This window comes from Athene cunicularia, assembly GCF_003259725.1.
Source record: "Athene cunicularia isolate RWA chromosome 2 unlocalized genomic scaffold, athCun1 chr2_part1, whole genome shotgun sequence".
Classification (NCBI taxonomy): domain Eukaryota; kingdom Metazoa; phylum Chordata; class Aves; order Strigiformes; family Strigidae; genus Athene; species Athene cunicularia.
Genome location: NW_020799095.1, coordinates 103,983,771 through 104,004,231, shown reverse-complemented (window position 1 = coordinate 104,004,231; position 20,461 = coordinate 103,983,771). Strand labels below are relative to the sequence as shown.

Genomic DNA, 20,461 nt, shown 5'->3' with positions numbered 1-20,461 from the left:
GGACTCCACCACCTCCCTGGGCAGCCCACTGCAATGCCTAACAACCCGTTATGTAAAGAAATGCTTCCTAATATCTAGTCTAAATTTCAAAATCCCCATATTCTCTGTTGAAATCACTGGTTCCTTTAACTATACAACACTTAATCATCAGCTTTTTACCAAGCTCCTAGAGTCTCAGTCACAGAATGACCCTCAAAGAAATTCTGAGGTAGTTTCCTCGCATTTCTTAGTTCACTGTCCATGTGCAGCCTTTCTTATGTCACCAAGCAGGCCCTATCTAGCATGATCAAGAACTGAATAGGCAGGACCTGGCTCTCCAAGGCCATATAGCACTGGGCCACATGTTTTCCTTTTAGGTACAGAAAATCTGAAACTTGGTAAGGAACCTGGTCTATGAATGACTCCAGTCTCACCCTCAATACAACATAATAGGAAATTCAATGACTAATACAAGACAAGTGTTTGAATTCAAATGGAACGGTGAAGATAAGCAATCCACATTTTAAATTAGTCAACCATCACTCAGCGTAAGGGGGTGAGATGGGGAAATGGTTCTAGATGTTGCAAGGTTGTCGTAACAAGGAACTGAAACGTGTAAGAATACAGAAAACGTATGTCTAAGCTCTACTTCAGAACAGCAGAAGAAATCACAGAACAAGACAAATATATCTATAGCTTTACTGAATTCTCTTTTGAATACAAAATTTCTGTTGTATTGGATAGGGCAACAATGTCCATGTTTTCTTTGTATAAATATGTGCAAAATAATCTTTCAGAGTTTTTAAAAATAAATTAGTGTTCTGTTCTCTTCTTGTCCTTCTTTATCTTTTTGCTCTTTCCTGCTTGTTTAGATGATTCTTCCTGAAATGAAAAACAAGCATTTAAAAGTTTAAACATGCTTATACACCGTGAGCATACTCTCAAGGTCACCCATGGGAATTATTTTTAATATGAACAGTGTGCATAGTTCACTGGGATTTATGAAAGTTTTGAGTTGTATAAGATTTATCCACTCAGTTTCATTAATTTGTCTGTTTATCTTGCTATTTAGAAACTTCTGCCTTCAGCAATGATAAAATTATAGACACAGCTATGCCAACAGATGCATATAATGTAAAAATAATCTAAGTCATTTCCACTCAAGGAAGAGGTTACCAGTATAGGAGTACTTCTGCATTATATTGTAGAACTCCTCCTAGTGTGGATGTGGCCTTACCAAGAAATATACTGTACACCAGCACATTAAAACCACTTCCTTAAGGGAAGCAAACCTATGCTGGGAAAAACAAAATCTTGCCAGTCTTGCTGGATCAACATTGTTGTGTACAGTTTACTCTGACTGCCATTGTCTTGAAAAACAAGACTCTTCTTCAGTAGGCATTCACTGCAAGCACTCCCCAAAAAGCTGAAGGAATCTGTCACTACATCTGACAGAATCTGGCACATTTTAATCTACTCCCTTCTACCTCTTGCACATGGGACGGAAATGGACCCTAACAGGATGTTTGAACTCTGCTATTCTGAAGAGATTTAGTTAAAAGAATACTTTTCCCAAGAGCTACATCTATGATACTAGAGTAATAATTACCATAAATTCTATCTGTTATTTTCCTGATGGACATCAGTAATAAAATACACTTGTTAATACACAATAAAGAAATACAGTCTAATATAAGTTGTTAATTTTTTTTTCATAAGTACTTTCACCCTTCTTGTGAGGGTAAATACTTAAAAGTCATGTTAGTTTCTTTTTATTTTATGAGCAACACTTTCAAATAAGAGAACACTGATAAACGCCCAAGAAGGTAAATCAGTAAGTACACAGAAGCACATCTAAAATGCAATAAGCAAGTAACTGAGAAGTGCAGGGGGAAGAAGGAGGAAGAATGCTCACCTTTCAGCCACAGCAATCTTAGATACTTTCATATAAAAAGGAAAACTGACAGTTGGATACTTTCTCAAGTAGCCATTTGTAATTATTTCCTACTGTCTTAAACTTTCTACTGTTAGCAATAACATACCATAATGTACATTGACATAATTAATATACTGTTCTGAGGATAAAGAAATGTTGGAAAACAAGAATATTAGATGATCAAATGACACAAATCCCTTAGGAAGTAAAATGCCATTTAAAGACATTTGGAACTTTGTCTCCTGAGTTACTGAGGCTCCCTTGAAACATTTTCCCATAATCCTTTCTGTAAAAGTTAATGTTACCTTGTTTGAATTCTTCTAGTCTTAATTTTTTAAAAATCTGATAAATCTGATAATCTTTAAATCTGATCTATAATTCTGAAAACTTCTTTGGGTCTAACGAAGTTTCAATATTTTAAATGCCGACTAGTTACAGCGATTGCCAAACTCAGTCTGCCTACACACTAGAACTGGTGGCACAAGTAAGCACAAGATGCAGCTATTTCCAGTTTTCTGAAAGCACAGAAAGAGGCATTTCACCTTCCCACCCTCCCTCAGCCCACAAATTTGCATTCTGGATCAATGTCCTCAACTGCTGGCAGCCTTCTATTGCACACTTTATGATTACAAACCAGGTCACTAACTTATCGGGAAGTTCTTTGTGAGTCTTTGCACTGATCCTATGCATACTCAGTGCATCAAAGCACCTGGAGGATGACACAGGTAGTAATTACTTTTCTTCCGGCTTCATCTAACAGTGACAATTTACACAAGTTCACATACAAATGCCTTCATTCTAAGTGGCAGAAACTTACCACTGAAGGTACATAGTTGTATTCCACAAGTACATTTCTTGCACAATTGTTTATATGTTTAAAACGATCTGGTCCTAAGAGAATACCTCCATACCAGCGGGATACGACAACTAACACATTGTGGACATTCAAAATCTGTTTTAAATTAAAAAAAAAGAAAGAAAAGTTGTTATGTTTTAAGCAAACATTCTACTGTTGACACTGACTTTAAACATAGAGAAAGTCTACTATCTTGCATTTTTAAGAACAACTTACAGTCAGGTCTGTGTCACATGTGTTATCAGAGGGTAACAAATAATGACAAGTCAGCAGCTGTGGCAAGTTTCCCTCTCCAAGCTTCTACCCAAAGGTAGATGCAAATAAAATGAGTCTGTATATCTCTCAGAAAGGGCACAAAGCTATCTTATGTGCACTACAGTTGCTCACTCATGTGTCAAAAGCTTCAGGCATTACTTAAAGGGAAAATAACTGAGTTACATTTATTCTTCTTCGATACAATGAATTATTTCCAGAGAACCTCTGTCACTATGCAGATTGCCTATCCACATTTTTAGAACCGTTGGTGGATGAGGTTAGTAACAGCCAGAGGACAGGCATTATGCATATAGATACCAAAAATGCCATAAACTAGTACTGTTGCCATGTGCATAACTTAGCAACAGCTCCTGGATAATACATAAAAACCTCTGCATTTTCCAAGTTTGAGTCCTAGTTCCTTAAAACCAAGCAGTTGCTTGAATTCAAACATATATAGAGTTCTCACAACATGAAATAATTACATTAGCAATTAGGACTGAAAGGAGCTAAATGACCTTTATATAGCTTTTTTAAGACTCTGAGCAACTAGATCAAGTAGAGAGTTAAGCAGAAGTAATGATTTATTTTACTGCAATTAAAGGCAACAAACATGGAAGGTGTTCAACAGCTTTACTTCTCACAAAATCTAAACGCGATTTGACTCGACTTGAAAACTAGCATTTATTCTGCCTTACAGCAATTCTTTCCTCAAGATCTCCACATCATCAGCAAACACTAGTAACACAGGGAATGTCAACTGACTTAAGTATCAGAGAGAAACGCACGTCTTGTCAAAATATATGTTACTGCATGGAAATGTGTAGTGATAATCACCAGTTACCATTTTTACTCAAATCAGGCTTGCATGATTAGTGACCACAATCCTGAATCTGTCCCTCAAACAAAGGTACCTGAAATCTTTCTGAAAGGTCTTCAGTTACAAACAGCTTTCTCTCAAGTCCTGCACAGTACTGCACTAATACACCCAGCTGGCTTGGAGCCAGGCAGAGCAAACACAGCTTTATTTGCATAAGGCTGAACAAAAACAATGTGATCTGCAAGGTATCGGGGTGGTTGGGTGGAGGTGAAAAAAATCCCATAAGAGCTAGCTATCAATAAAGCCTTTTAACAACCGTTCATTGTCTCCATTAAAGCAAAAAATATATATATTTGACTAATTTTAACAACAGTACTAGCAGGTTGTGAAAACAACAATATTAGGATTTTAAAATTAAAAGGATGATGTTAAAAAAAACCAAAAAGATTGGGGCAAGTTTTGTGACAGGCATTTTCTACTCTACATTTACACATCGGCCATAAAGTCTATGTACAGACGTACAGCAACTGTTCACAGTAAACAGGATGCCAAACATAGTTGGGAAATTTTTAAACTCTAATTTTAAGTTCAAAAGAATTAATCTAAAATACAGTTTCTTGTAACCGGAAAGTGCTATCTTGACTGATGTGCTAGATTTATCTGAAACGAGATAAGATTTCTACTGCAAAAGAAGAACTATAAGTACAGCAACAACAAGTGTATTAAACCAACTAATTTCCATGCCCATACCATATGTCATAAGTGCTCACAACAGAAAAACTATGAGACATACGAACAGCTAGAAATCAGCCCATAAACTATTTTATCTTTTCTTACAGGTGAAAATTGCACTCCTCTGACCCCTACAGCTGTAGCCTTCCAAACAAAAACATTTGCAGTAACTAATGATAGAAAGAGATGATCCATATGATTTAGACACATGCACATTTGAAAGGGGAAACTTCGTGTCACTTTCTAAACTGGATTTTTATGGAATGTCTAGAGAATGTAAATTTGATAGTTTTCAAAAGTATACATTAACATGCTGAGAAAAAGCTGATAAGCTCAGAACAAACTGAGGTACAGTAACTGCAGAGTTATTTCTTTACATTATTTTTATTACAATAATTTTTTCACGTTTACCACATATTTGCATATATTACGTAAGTTTTCTATCCCAAATCAGGTTTGAGTTACTTAGGAAGTTTCAAAAAGTTCTAAATTAAAAATGTCCAAATATTTCCATCAATTATATTTTTTTCAGAAAAAAAACCCAACCAAGCTTTGAAATAAAAAAAATTTTTAAAAGCTTTAAAACAGTCTCCAGGAACAAGAGTACAACACAGTAAGCAACCAAATATGCAAGCACACAAAGGATGGGAAAAGAGAAACCCTGTTGTGACGGGCACATCAATCTAAAGATCAAAATTAAAACCAATAATTATTGTGCTGATATAGCTAAGTATCTTGAGGCACTGCGTGAGATGTACCCAGCTATCCCCTGTAGTTATTATATTTATGGTTTTACCAGGGCCAGTGAATCAAAATTTATTCATCTCCATTCACATTTACTAGCAACCCTGCTGAAGGAATATTATTTCAACACTTGAAAACTAAAATACATGTGAGTATGAGGGCTAAGGATCCAAAACTGGAAACAGCACAAACAAACAGATTAAGTGATCAAAACAACTTAACTCCTTCGCTTCTACTACCTTTTGCATTAAAACTCTACTCTGCAAGTTTAAATATGCGTCTTTCTATCACAATTATTCAAGGAAACTGAATGAAAGGCTGTGCACAGGTCAGCTGTCACATTCTGTCTGTTTCTTCCAGTCTTCATTTTCTGTATTCCTTACAACATATGGTAAGCATAGGAATCAAAACTTATTTATCTTTTAAACCATTCAAACTATTACTACCACCTGTGAAACACTACTTGTTTCTATGATCCAAGACTTGGAAATCCCAATATACTACACACATGCAATAGTCTGTGTTTTGTCTTTCACCTTCAAGAACTGGCTACAAGCAGAGCAAGAATTAAAATAATCTTCTACAAGTTTATTTACACTGTAGTGATTTTTGAAATCTGTTCAAGATTTCCAAAAGTCAGATTAATTTCTATAACCTGCATTAGATGAAGAAGACGTCCACCTGCTGCTGTCTCCCCATCATCTTCGCAATCCTGTAAGAATGTCTGCTTATCTTCACAGTATATTCTTAAAAAGAAAAAAAAAAAAATTAAAAATTAAAAATGAACATGAAACAGATTAAAAAAATGTCAATCAACTAACATTTTTACATGATTAATGAAGTCTCAGAGATCTTTCATTTGCATGTGTATCAATTCTAGTTCTCTACTAAGGACATTTACATGAAAACAGGATGAGGCTTAGGGTAAACCACAAATATTTATCTGTACAGTAGGACAAGTTTTGAGAAGCTTTTACATAGACTTTTGCTAATTTGGGTTAACTCCAGAAACATTACCAATGTAAAGTCCCTAATCAGAAAAATCCTTAGATTTTAGCCTAATAATTACACCTAGCTGAAACCAACTCTTATCAGATACAAGTTCAAACTACGGTACACACACACAAGTTGGAAGAACTCAGACAAAAATATTATGAATACTTAAGTCTATATCTCAGCAGCAGTGTGAAACTAGTACTGAAATTTGCCTTCAGATTCTCCACACCATCTTCTTCCTCAGGGGGCACTCCAGGAAACTTGTGGGTATTGTTTCATATAAAGGATAGCTGACCAGGTCTAATTTTCCAGAAGCAATGCTCAGAGGTCTACTGTTTGTTACCAATTGATTTCATGACTTCCAAAGTTAGTTAATACACAAATGACAAAGAGGTTTCTGGTACTAGATGACAAATATGAAGCAGTAAGTACATTTCTGTTGCTTTTTTGAAGTGGTACGAGTGAAAGAAGGTGGATCATCAGTCACAACAACAGAAATCCCCTCTTTACAGAAACTTTTTACTTAGGTAGATTTTTTTGGTAAAGTAGGCTCTCAATTCATGTTAGGATCACACCAGGACATGCATGAATGGATCAGTGTCTATACATGCTTTTCCAGATGACTGGTTCCTCTCATAGTGAAAGAAGCTCCTTTCACTGTCCTCAGAAAACCTACATCACTATCTGGACTGTGACCAATTCATTTCACATAAGCTTCATTCACAAAAGTTACCAGAGGCAGACCCCTGTCAAACTCATTTTTACCTTTTTCTCATTTTCCCTGAATTGTCTCATATTTCAACTGAAACTTCACATGCCAGACATCTGCATCAGGCTTGCTGTTTCAACTGTTACTTCAGGATGATGTAGAATTTCCATGCTCACACATACTATACAAAGTATAACAATACATGTTTAAATCCACTTCTAGGGTTTTTTCTATCCCTAATGTTGCTTTACTATCTTAACATATTTCCTACTACATGTTCTACTTTCTTCTCCTCAAATTCAAAATAAAGTCTAAAACCTTTAGACATACAAATAAGAAACCTATTCCATAAAGATTTAATAGCAATGAATTTCTTTTGATAGACTTTATTTCTCTCATGTCCTGCACTCATTTGTCAAAGAATGCTGAAAAAAAAAATCACTACACATCTCTCACCTGTATGCATATATGTTGTGGGTAGCACTTGCAATTTTCTTATTCTCATATAGTTTTTCAAGAACTCTCTTTACCTTAAAAAAAAAAAAAAAAAAAGAAATAAGCTTCCCTTTACTATGGGGATTTCACACACACCATCTCAATATCACCCCTAAGCAAACACCTCCTTCTTAATACTATAATGAAACAGTTTTACACCTTGACATAAAGTAAATTAAATATTCAGTGTGACAACTCAAGAAGCAGCTTCTCAGCTTCCAACTTCTCATGCTGTTTTCAAATCATTTTTCTGGGATACCGAAAACATCTGTTCCTTGAATTTGTACATTGTGTACATTCATATTATTGCTGAAGATGTAAAAGAGTGAAACTGCTTTACTAAAGAAGAGAGACAGTAAGATCTAGAAAACATTTTTAATCGGTATTAAGTATCAATTACATCTGCTTACTTTCTTCAACTCTAACATTAAGCTGGAATATAACAGCACATGTTTTCCCGTTATATGCTGCTTTTACCTATTTCATGAAAACATGATGTTTAGAAAGCTCTACTATGTTTTGAGTTTTCCTTTTCCTCAGAGTTTCTATTTCACAAAAAAGAATAATTAAAAAAAAGTTCTATTATGGATCTGAAAGTGTATTTCCCAGAAACCAGATATTCTCACCATGTCCATCTCTCTGCTCTTAAGTACCACCAAATTCAAAGCATTTATTAATGTCAGTTCATGTTCTGTTTCTAACCTTTCTGTTCTATTTCAACCCTTTCCATTTTGGTCTGGCAAAAAGGAGAGCTTCCATCAAGACATTGTTTGAGTACATAATACAAAATTAATACTACTTTGAGCAAAGCATTACTGAAGTTGAGAAAGCTTGGGAAAACATGCTTGGCAAGTAAATTGCCTTCTACTCCAAAAAAAACACCTTTAAGGAGTAGTCAATATACATTTAATATCTATCTTAGCAATACTGTGCTCTTTCCAATTCTTCTGAAGGAATTCAACTTACAAAAATCACCTAAAATATAAGACACCTCAATAAAATAAACTCCTATTATTAATGGAGAACATTGCTTCAGACACCTGTTTTCTTTCCCCCCCCCCCCTAAAGGGGAATATTGAAAAAAGACAACTTATATTACTTAATACACTTTCATAAATATTTTTCAATACATGGACTTAGGGTACAAAGCACATGAAATGATCATCACCTTTGATATTATTTATTTGTCAGCTACCAGGCTCCTAAAAACATACTTTAAAGATTCATTATGTGTCTGTATTAGCAATGAACCTCCAAAACAGGCATTTTACAGCTAAGCAATAGTTTATTCTTTTTCCTGTTGTAGCTTCTGAGCCTTTTTTTCCCCTCCTGTTCCCCTCTATTATTTCTGCTTTAGGGAATTAAAGGATGTAATTCCCTGCACATCAGTGAAGCACCTGCTCATAAAAGACACAAGATGCTTAAACAATTCTTAACAGTTCTTAACAATTCTTGAACAGTTCTTAATCCCACCTTTCTAAATCAATGTCCAGTCCAAGAACCACATACATTTACAATGTCAGAATAAGCCAAATTGAGACAAGGAAAAGCAGCGGTACCAAACACAGCCTGCTACCTGCAATAGGCCTGTCACTGTCTCTGCCCCATAAGGTTTATGGTAATATATTCTGTTACATGGGTAACTATAGTATTACTCTGGCTATAATTATTTAAATCTACATTGGAAGTTAAGTTCTGCTATTAAAAATACTCAATAAAAGAATCTACACAGCAATCTGTGTACTGTCTTAAAATAGCAATGAATATCATTGCAGCATATAGATTATACAGATAAAGTATTGTGGGCACATACTAACCTCTTCAGCTGACAAAGAAGTCAGCCTTCCCTACAGGTGCAGTATTTACCCCATTCCTCACCTCTTCTGGCTTTCTTTCAGAAAAATTAGTTCATACTACAGTAAAGCTTCCCTGCAGTCTGAAAACCAATCACCTCATACTACAGCAAGACTGTGAAACAAGATGAATTTGACATTTGGGAAACTGGTCTATCTTTGTACTAACCACATACCAGTAAGTCTTGATTGGAAATTCCTAGTTTTATTGAGCATATATTGTCCTTTAAAAAAATCGTAAGAGAAATTAAGAATGTCTTTGCATGCAAAAGGGAAATCACTAACCTGATTTAAGTGAGTACTATTTCTTAACACACACCTTTTGGAAACCCATGTTTGTGGCTACAGGCTTCCTCCTAAGCAGGAACAACCTTACTCAAAAATCATGATCAAAGAGCAAGAGTTTCTTAAAATGAGAAAAGGACATTAAGCCAATGATTCCAATTTCTTCCTTTTCTAAAGCAACACAGTTCATAGGGACTCGCAGGTCACAAGGGTCTGAGCACAGCTAAGAAAGTCCCTGAAGTGCAGTACTACTTTAGTGAAAATGGTATCATACTGAGTATTCTGAAACACTGAGTTATTCCACATTAACCTAATAAATAAAATTACTTACCCTTTGCAAGCAGTAGAACAGCTCAAAAAAGCTGAAAGTGTGTTCAAAAAGCTCAAGTTGTATCCAGATAGAGAAAAAAAAGGTAGATGACAAGATAGATGTGAAAAGCACAGCACATTTTTGAAGGTGTAAAAATAAAATTAGTAATTCCTTTCCTCAAACCCTTAAGAAGCTGAATCTTACCAAAGATCTTCACTGCCAGCAGATAAATATAATACATATAAAAGAATCACTTAAAGAAGATACAGCTGTACCTCAGAAACCTAAACGAACGTATAGTATATATGAACTTAAAAGATCAGGCAAGGATGATATAGTAGATCCTTACCACAAAATAAGGTTGAGCAAGCTGATGAATAGAAACAGATCAGTAAAACCAGATCTTATTTATTTAAAAATGTAAAGGGAATTGGAGTATGAAGCTGCTGAACTACAGCTAAGGTACCTAACCTACCAGCTAAAACTCTTTCTGCAGGAGAAGGTGACTGATACAATACCAACATCTCAAAAGTACTCCAGGAAGGATGCAGAGAAATAAAGACCAACAAGTCTTATGTCCATACCAGGCAAACTAATGAGGAGGAAGGAAAGCCCAGAAAACCAGACAGCTTAAAACGTTACAGCTTTTGTATAGAGAAATATGCCCCAAAACCCTGTCAATCTGTCAACATTCTTTCAGAGTCACTAAGCATGTAGTAGATCAAGCTTACTCAGAATTTCAAAAAGCATCTGACAAGATTCCTTGCCAAAAACTCTTAAAATAAAAGCTAGAATTGGATAAAAGGAAGGAGGAAAATCATCTCAAGGTTTAACTCTTGGTTAATGACAAGAAAGATGAGAAGATCAGTAGTTTCCCCACTAAAGAGGGATCAAAGGAGACAGATGTTAATAGATGCAAAGTGATGTACCAAGTGACTCCACACTAGTTATAAGTATTTGCAAAAAGAGATTTTGGGGTTATATCAGGCATTTCTATGGAAACACCAGCTCAGTGCTCAGTACAGGTCAAAAAAGTGAACTGGAAGGTATTACTAGGAAAAGAACATGAAAAACAGAAAAACTCTTCACACCACTCTACAAATCCATGGAGTGATTGCATCTTCAACGTTGTATATAGTTCTAGCCTGCAATTCAAAAAGTTTACAGCATACTTTACATGTATCACAGCAGGCTGAGGACCTGAAACCAGAAAACTAAGGTCTATAAAATATAAGAGATGTCTACAAAATCCAATCACACAGAGAAAGGAGAGGTGCAACAAATTTATGTGTGACTGACTCAGAGCAAACACAGGAAGGTGTATTTTCATACAAAGCTGTGGATTCTGAAAGTTAACTGTGGTGCAAGAAGCAACCAGAAAAATTCCACAATGGGTAAAAAAAAAAGATCAGTTATATTAAACACCAGGATACTTTCTTTACCTTGTTTTAAACTGCTGAAAGGGGAATCATAATGGGAAACAAAATGTATCTGCCCTTTTCTAGCACCCAGTCTAAGTCTACATTCACCAATGATTTCTGCAAGAGACAAACAACTGCAGACATTTCTTCTAGTTGTAGGCAAATACAACTCTAGAAGCATGCTTACCCCTCTCTTAGGTTTTGATAAAGATTTACTTATACATTATTCAAGTGTATTTTTCAACAGAATTCCTTTCTGAAGGATGGAAAACATTTATAAAGTCATTTTCCAAGTAACACATGGCAGATGCTGAGAGATATGGTGTAGAAGAGAACCTTGTAGAGTAGGGCTGATGGTTGGACTTGATGATCCCAACGGTCTTTTCCAACCTGAATGATTCTGTGATTCTATGACTCAGCAGCTTCCAAATACCTTACAACAAACTTTCCAACATCCAAAAGTCAAATTTTTATGTTCTTATTCTCTTAAATGTAACGCATGCAATGGTAAAAAACAGCAAGAAGCACTGCAGAGCTGATATTTAGCACTATTAAGATGATACTGAAAGCAAGAAACTGATGACAACTCAGACTATTATATTAGCACACAGAGATGCAAAGACAGACATATCTGGCTAATTCCAAGTATTTCAGTAATATTCTGTCAAGCTCAAAGTGCAAACAAGAAGAGTAGAATTGATCTCTACTAACTTGTCTGGGTGTCACCACAGGAGCCAGATGTGCCTGGAAAGTACTCCTTCGGTCTGTGATTGGGTTTCCATGATGTATGGATGGTAGTTCTTCATCTCCTGATCACAAACAAGGAAGTTTGTTTTCTTTTTTGGGTACTGAAACAATGTATATGGCTACATAAGTAAAGAATGTCTCAACTTTAAAAAAGAGATACGTTAAAGTGAAGTACACAAGATGACATATGGAACCACCAAAAATGTGTTAGGGTTTTTTTTTAATTACTTATTAACCTTTATTATGATTTTAATGTTATTAATTTTACTCCAAAACTGAGTAGAAAATGAGAATCCTAAGGCGTCTCTCTTAAATTATTTCATCAGAATTAACAAGGGCATATTTTTTACCTTCTTGACTTTCAGATGTAATGTAATTTAACATTTTAATTGGGTCTTCCTGAATGGGCTGACAGTCTAGGAGAAAATCATCTCCATCACCTTCATCAACTTCTTCACTGGTTTTCTTAATATCTGGTTCTAGTAAGATACAAGTAGCAGAATTTATTGCACAGGTTTTTTTCAAGACAAGTAAGACAAAATTTCAAATCCTTTTTCTCAAAAATCTCTGGCTTCTCAGTTCAAATCAGTTTGCCACTAAAAATTATGAAATGCAGAATAGTAACATGAATTACAACAAAATCCAGACATTCTTAGTCCAGTATTAACTAAAATCTTCCTTAGAACTAAGAATACAACACTCATGCTATGAAATCTTTGCATAATATCTTGTTCCAGTACTAATTAGCAGTATTTCTAAGAACAACAATAATGTTTACAATTTCCATTAAACATTTACAATGCTGCCATTAATTTAATCTGAATTTAGAGACCAAAATAAACTGATGTTTCACAAGAACTCCAGTCATTTACTGGTCATTTGGGGAAAAACGTAGAGCTGTTGTTCAATGCTACTTCATGAGGTTATAAAATCATTATATTTGAAACATCTCTCTGGACATGTTTCAAGCACTCCGGAATTCCCAAAATCCTATTTTCCTTTATGCATAGGACATGCAAATAATAATAGTCAATAGCAGAAGAGTAAATACCACACGCAGTTAGTGCTCCGGCAACTGGATTTAGAGGGAATCTACCATAAAGACAAGTTATTAATAATATACCACAATCTATCTTCCTATTTAGAGAGCCTATAATGTGGTGATGATGCAGTTTTTATAACACAAGTATCTTCCATTAAAAAGGTGAGAGGTGATATAGCATGTTCAAAAGGCCTAGAAAAATCATTTAGATTTATTAAGTAGAATCCATGAGGTTGCTGTCAAAATACCCAACAAACTTCCAATACTGTCAGTAAAACTGTCACTTCTCAGTATCCACTCCTTCGAACATGTCAATGAAAAATGACTTTTTAAATGTCTGATGTAGCAAATAAAGGCACAGTTTACTGAGAGACAAAAACTAGACCTTACCATAGAGCAGCACTGAAAAGATACATTATTTTTCCTTCTTCAGTCTTATTCCTCACAGGACTAAGCTAACATCCATGACACAGAAAAATATTTCTATTTCCTTTTGCCACAAGTGCATGCATGCCACACATGCATTTCATAGCAGTTTAGCAAACACCCCTCCCCCCCACTTCTTGAAAGAACTACTGTGAATTTACAGAAACTCACTATAATTTACACAAAATCACTGTAAGAGAGAATCACTGCAACTCTAGCGATTCTCGTTCCAATATAGTGAAATACAATTAAGATGGAATACTTGGTCATTTGTCTGCACATTCCACTGAATTTTATCTTCTCTTGAGGCTAATCCCAATCCTCCAAGAGTGCACTCAACACCAGAAATTAATTACTGATATGAATGATCCCTTTGCAGAACAGAGGACAACACATAATATACCTGTGTGCAGCACTCTGCTTTCATGCAAGTAATTTAATTCCTGAGGGAACTGAGGACCTTGTTCTAGTTCACTGAGGAGAACTCCACTCCTTTTTTTCCCGTATTGCTTTTTAAAAAGCTATCAGTGTAAAACAATAAACCATGACATTGGAGACTGCTATTTTCTGTTATTTAGATCCAATACAAAACTGGGCATAAAGCTTTAACTTATAATGAAATTTTACTTTGCAATTGAACAAGAAGTAAACTGAAAAAACTCATGTATTTTCTGAAGTACCTGGATCTGAAGACCGTGCCTTTTCTATCAGAACGTCTCGTATCTTCTCTACCCATAAATAAAGTATACTTTCACCAAGGTTCTGTCTGGAAGTTAAAACTCACAGTGAATGCAGAATCATTTTCTGTGGATTTCACTTGTAAAGTACACCAAATAACATATAAATTTCAGACATGCAGAAATAGAACATTATAATATAGTGAGATAAAGAGCTTAGGCTTGTGGGAAGTGGTCTCAGTAGTTCACTGGTTGAAATACATAATATCTGCATCAATAAATACTCCTTTGTGGCTTAGCTTTACTTTTTTAATTGTCTTTTTTAACATTAAAAGCACCAATGCTGGAAGAAAACAGGCAACTGACAGAAACTTTCTGGCCACCAAGGAAAGAGAACACAACTGCAAAAAGAGAAAGTTGGACAGTCCTCAATATTTTCAGAAGAATACTAAGCTAGGATGTCTAGCCTTCAAGCTTGCTCTGGATCAGTTTTCTCTACAAAAAGCACTGTACTGCCAGTGGGGAGCTTCTTCAGCTGCCCTGTGGCTGTAGGGGACTCCTTCCCTTCATGTTTGGGAGGGAGGCTCTTCCTTGGAACAGGTCCACTTCTCTTCCCCCTCAAGCAATCAGTGCACACACAGCAGAGGCTGACCTTGGTTGACTGTGATAGTAGGTCAGTGGCAGTAGACACGCTGGAGCATTGGACTGATACACTAGTTTGGGTAACAAGCCGTCCTATAGCACAGGGAGGCAAGGATTTAGGTCTAGGAGTCCTTAGTCATGGGGCACAGGTGTGTATGAAGGTACTGGGGTTGAATGGGATGAACACGTTTTTTATGTGCATATTCAGAGTTAAGAAATGCTGCCTTAATGTGCAGCAGGACCCAAGCAACTCAAAATGCATTTAAAATGGTGTCCTGAAAAGTCATCTTCGCAAGTGTATTTTAATATGCTTATGAACTGTACATGTTTGTCTCAAAACTAAAGATTTAGGACCACTGGCACCTTATGGTTTCTCATTAATTTTATTCTTACTGCCACCTTCTGGGGCACCATGTAAGTACATACTGGTGACAAAAACATTTTTAAACTCTTACTTTGCTTAAAGTACACAGCACTACTGCTGAATACAATCAGAAATTCAAACAAATATATATATTTTAAGAAAAATATTCAAGGAAAAATAAGGAATTTAGACTTGTAGCTCTGTCTTCAAAATCTGGACAGACTCCAGAAAAATTCAATGCCCTGATTTCATGCAGCCTCTTATCACACAGAAGCACTACTTTAATACATGAAGAATTGTATTTGTTTTAATAATAGAATGAGAGAGATCAGACAGTAAGATTTCTCTGTTTTTCCGTAAGTAAAATAGCAATTTCTTAAGATATAATCCAATTTCAGTTTCTGCCTATTAGCAATTTATACTTAGTCTGAGAGATTACCTTTCTGTGCTGCTATTTTTCTTGTAACTTGTGTCTAAGTCATGAAACAAAACTTTCTATTGGATAAGTCTTACCAGAAGACTATCTGGGAATAAAAAAAAAACCCAACTGAAATAAAAAACCAAACTTTTGCTACATTTTAAAGAACTTTAAGCCAAGAGAGGCTAGTGATCTATAATTATCCACTTTTTTCTACCTCCTTAAGACAAAAAGAAGTGATTGACAGTATAGTTCATATCATTTTAGATTGCAGAACTATACAATTTAGATCACTAAGGACTAGAAACCTAGTAAAACAACGTAAACGATGCAGAGTACCTGTTTATCTGACAACTATTTAGACACTAGAGAGATAAAAGGCTTTCACACTGTGCACATCAGTTGACTACTCCAGAAGGTTTTTAAACAGTCTAAAATTACATCTGTGGCCTAAAGTACAAACACATTAATTTCCTGCTGACCAAAGAAAAATGAGAGGAGACCAGCAAGGGCTCTGAACAGCAACTGATATAGCTAGAACGGAGCTGCAAGGGACTGATCCAACTAGTACAATTTAACAGCCTACAAGACTGCAGCAGAAAACTAAAAAAGAAAAAAAAAAAAAAGTTAAAAAGTGTTTCACAACCATGCTTCTTCTCACAGTCCTCATGTAGCAACTTGCACCAGATGCTCAGGACATCTGAAGAACCACCTACAGCAGCTCTACCTCTGGTAGAGACTCCAGCAAATCCTCTGATTCAGGACAGTTCTGGACAATCTCTGTCCTTTTTGCTCCTCTGAACAACTGTGGTTAATATGATACCATAGAACTTTTCACTTAAAATCCTCGTACATTTTTAACTCTTCAAATTCAATTTTATTTGCTTAAATTATCTGTTGCTTAATTAGATAAGAAACACAGTTAATCAAAGTAGATGAGAAATTAAATAAAAACCTTCATACAGCTAAGTGCTCTCTTCCTTATTTTATGTCATTAAAAAATATTTCTTATGCTGGATATTCAGGTTTCAGTATTTTGGGCAACTGTGCTTCCTTATGACATATTTTCATTTCATTTAGTTTATATTACCTTTGGGACATGAAAGAGCTAAATAAACCACATAAAATTAGTAGATTTACTATCCCAATTTCACAGCAATTCCAAAACATGTAATTTGAGTATTTCTAAATGTTCTGTTTATTCTTACGCATTCATTATGCACTGTTGTTAGTTGCACACTGTGACAATAAACATTCCACTATGTTACAGACTCTAGTTAATAGATTCTATATGTGTTTAATTTGTTTTAAAAACTATTTATCCCTTAGGTATCTTTTAAGAAAAACTGTTTGGCCACTTATGCTCTAAGACATAAACAAATATTTTCACATCCTGCAGCTTAACATTCAAATGCAGAATAGATGCAGAAACCTCATACTTGGCACCAATTCATAAGCAATCTCACAGATTCTAATGGGAGTCTGTTCTATTAGGAGTCAAAATTAAAACTTCTATCCTTATAGAACATCAGGTCCAAACAATATAAAAGAAAGGTGTCAGAGTTTAACACAATTTGTTCTTGCAAAATGCTTAGTAGATACACGGCACCTTTAACTGTTAGATTTATAAAAGAAACTTGCTCTTTTAAGGCTGTTGCAGCAACCGCTTCACAACTACTAGTTCATGCAGGTACTTCAAAAGCATACATTGAGCAGGGAATGAAACTGAAAATACATTGTCTCATTTTACTATATTCCACAGTCTCTAACTTACACATATATTTCTTCCAAGCTGTTTGCTAGTTCCATATAATCTTGTCCTCGAAGCCAAGGGGCACTAGAATGAAAAGAAATACAATGAAAATTGTGCGCATACACTGATTCCAACATCTCAACAAACATACATTTTAAAATAAATGTGATAAACACCTTGAAAATAAAACATTGTCAATCATTCCCACTTAACAAGATTCCAGCTGCAAATATCTTGGTAAAAGTATGATCACCCCGTTCTCCTTCAAGACTCCTAACTTAGGCCGCCTTTTCTTACCTCAGGTAAGAAAGACGGACTTGTTTTTTGTGGTAGGCCACTGTCACTCCCCAACTCCTTCAGCACCATAGTACCTATTATATTTAGAATGACCCTTCAGTTCAGTACCTGTACCCTCCTGGTCTCATGTTAAACTATAAACTTTGCCTCAAGTTTACCAGTACTATTTTGTGTTGCCTTGTCAATACTGCTGACCAAAACTCAGCTGTGTGTGCGGGTCCCTCTTATCATCCAAATCAGGGACCTGGCTTATACATCTCCATTCCCATCTCTTTTACATGCCAGAAGACAAGGGGAGTGCAGGGAAGGAAAACAGGAAGATGGCTCATGCCATGGCTCCCACTCAACAAGAGTCAGTGCTCTGACAGAAAGTGTGCTTTACAATCTGAAACAAGGATACAGACAAGAGGGGTTACACCCAAGGAAGTGAGGAGATGTCACTGTCCAACACAACAGGCCACCATTCCTCCACAGTCTAATTGTTACCTTGCCACAAAATAATGCTTCAAGAATTAGAGTTGAGGGAAGAGAGCAAACTGTCATAGGGAGCTCCACGAGAATAACTTGGGAGAAAAAACACAATACTCTTGTTGGAAACATCTCCCATCCCCAGTATACTTTAATTCAAGGAGTCATCTCAAGTGTTTACAGTATAAGTTGAAGTTTAACAGCAGTAATTCAGAAAAGAAATATAAATGTTTGAAAGAAAATTTCACTTACTTTAGTTGATAAATAGGTGGCTCTGCAGTTGGATATCCTGGCGGCAAAATCACCTGGAAGAAATTCAGGATAAGTGTTCACTGGACTACCCCTTTCAGCTAGCTAAGCTTTACTGATGGACTCTGATGTCCAGCACTGACTAAAATCAGTATTACAAATAAAGAAAATAGTTGGTTATTTTTTTATAAAATGACAAGAAAATCTGAATATCTGTAGTTAGGATTCCAATAGTGGTAATGCATACAAATACTGCATTTCATTATGCCATTTTTGTGGATGAAGTGTCATGCAAAATAAATTGCAGTAGAAATCTGAAAGGAGCTGCATACATGGTTACTGAACTTATGTAAGTGCCACTGCACTTCCATAAGTAAATACTCCACTGTTTGTTTCACTAAGTAAACTTATAGTTTTCAGTTCTGTAAACATAAAGTAGGAAGTTACTCAATTAAGTTGGTCCAATTTTCATTTTGTCTCCACACTTTCTAAAAAGTAAAGCTAGAAACAACTGCAGCAGATTCACCGATGTGTCCTACACAAAGTCAACATAAAAAACATTTTTTAAATTAGTCTTTGGAGAAAAACACCAAAATTAGTTTGTGTCAGGTGTGGAATTAGGATACGTAACTACTGAAAATATCACAAGTACACTGATGCGTGTATAGGAACAATCGCTAAAAAAACTGTGAGATTCCAATCCAAAAGTTCTTTAATCCATTTTAGCAGATAACGAATCCTATTTAAAAGGGTTTCATGCAGGCACCAGACTTTGCCTGCATCAGCCCGGCTGCAAATTCTGTGCCAAACTCCTTAACACCACTATACCTGCAGACAGAGGGTCCATTTTGGTTGATCCAGACAGTCATTAATCTTAATACAATAGATTTTTTCATCTTCATCAACAACACACCAGTCTTCACCATATATGGATGAAAGGGCTTCAATCTCATCCATCTAGAAAAAGCATTATGCAAAAATAAATAAACCCCCCCAGAGCCCACAATCTTGTGTGCCCATCACAGTTTTAAGTCTTTCTCTTCTACAGTTTATTTACAGCTGTGACAAGATTCACTACACTGGAAGGCCATAAATATTGAGGATCCAGTCACGATTCACAGCATAACTGTTGCTGAGTTCTTCTGTACATGCATCAACTTCTGCGTTCCTATGGATAATCCCGTAATTCTCAGCTGTGACAAGGTGAGCAAAGTGACACGGAGCAGCTATACCACATCCCTGCAGCTCCCAACCTGTGCCGCTCCTCGTTAGGGCGCCCCCCTGCAGGGAAAGACACCAAGGCCTTGGTACGAGCTCTTACTGATTAAGAGTGAATAAAGTCACGCAGCAAACTCCTATAAAAAACGGAGAGCCACCTCCCACACAGAAATTAAACACCTGAAATGGGTCTTCAGTGCGAACGTGCCGTCACTCATCGGTGCCGGCACACAGACAACCGCGCTGCCGCTTGCACAGCACCACGGCCCGCGGGCACGGAGCTCCTCACAAGGCGGGCACTCATCAAAAGCCACCTAAAGCCACCGCCTTCGGCGCGGCGCTCATACGCCCGCCCGAGGACAGGACGGCCCGGCAGGACCGTAGCACCGCGACATGGCAGGCGCTGCTCCCCGCAGACCTCCTCACCCCCTCCGCCGCTCACTTGTTGCTGGGCCGCTCCCGTGTCGCTGGCCGCCATCGGTACCTGACGGCAGGGCAGGCAGCTGCCCGGCGGAGGGCAGTGTGCGCATGCGCCAAGAGGGAATTTTGCGCAGTAGCGGCGATGAAGCTGCCCGCCCTTCCTTCCGCCAGCACTTCCTCCCCACCGACGGGCGGGTGCATGCGCAGTGCTCCTCTGTGAGGCGCCGGTACATGGCCGCTGTCAGGACGGGGGCCGGTATCCCTGTGGGAATGGCAGCGGGGCTCGTCCCGTCCCTCTTTGGGCGGTGTGTCCGTGCGGTTGCCGATACGGCCCGAAGCCCAACTGGAG

General features: G+C 36.8%; 1 protein-coding gene across 4 annotated transcripts; it reads right to left on the bottom strand.

Moving 5' to 3' along the window:
• Positions 1-32: 32 nt before the first annotated feature.
• IMPACT (impact RWD domain protein) lies at positions 33-20,221 on the bottom strand. Of its 4 annotated transcripts, none has more exons than XM_026843146.1 (11): positions 20,135-20,221; positions 19,303-19,431; positions 18,478-18,530; positions 17,482-17,544; positions 14,287-14,372; positions 12,489-12,617; positions 12,103-12,200; positions 7,484-7,557; positions 5,978-6,068; positions 2,733-2,867; positions 36-861 (listed from the first exon to the last, which is right to left on the bottom strand). In XM_026843146.1, exons 1-11 carry the CDS (start codon positions 20,168-20,170, stop codon positions 793-795), a joined length of 963 nt encoding a protein of 320 aa, XP_026698947.1. In that variant the 5' UTR covers positions 20,171-20,221; the 3' UTR covers positions 36-792. The 4 variants fall into 4 exon arrangements, with proteins under 4 accessions (XP_026698950.1, XP_026698947.1, XP_026698948.1 ...); XM_026843147.1 differs by having other exon boundaries at positions 20,119-20,199; XM_026843148.1 differs by lacking the exon at positions 36-861 and adding an exon at positions 868-2,624.
• Between the last annotated feature and the right edge of the window lie 240 nt (positions 20,222-20,461).

What these genes read in the sequence shown, in the direction of transcription:
- IMPACT (XM_026843146.1), bottom strand. Translation starts at nt 20,170, where the DNA reads ATGGCGGCCAGCGACACGGGAGCGGCCCAGCAACAA. An exon ending in AGCTTGGAAGAAATATATGT is followed by an intron (nt 14,373 to 17,481) that starts GTAAGTTAGAGA and finishes TTTAACTTCCAG; the next exon opens with ACAGAACCTTGGTGAAAGTA. An exon ending in ACAACTATGTACCTTCAGTG is followed by an intron (nt 862 to 2,732) that starts GTAAGTTTCTGC and finishes TTTTCATTTCAG; the next exon opens with GAAGAATCATCTAAACAAGC.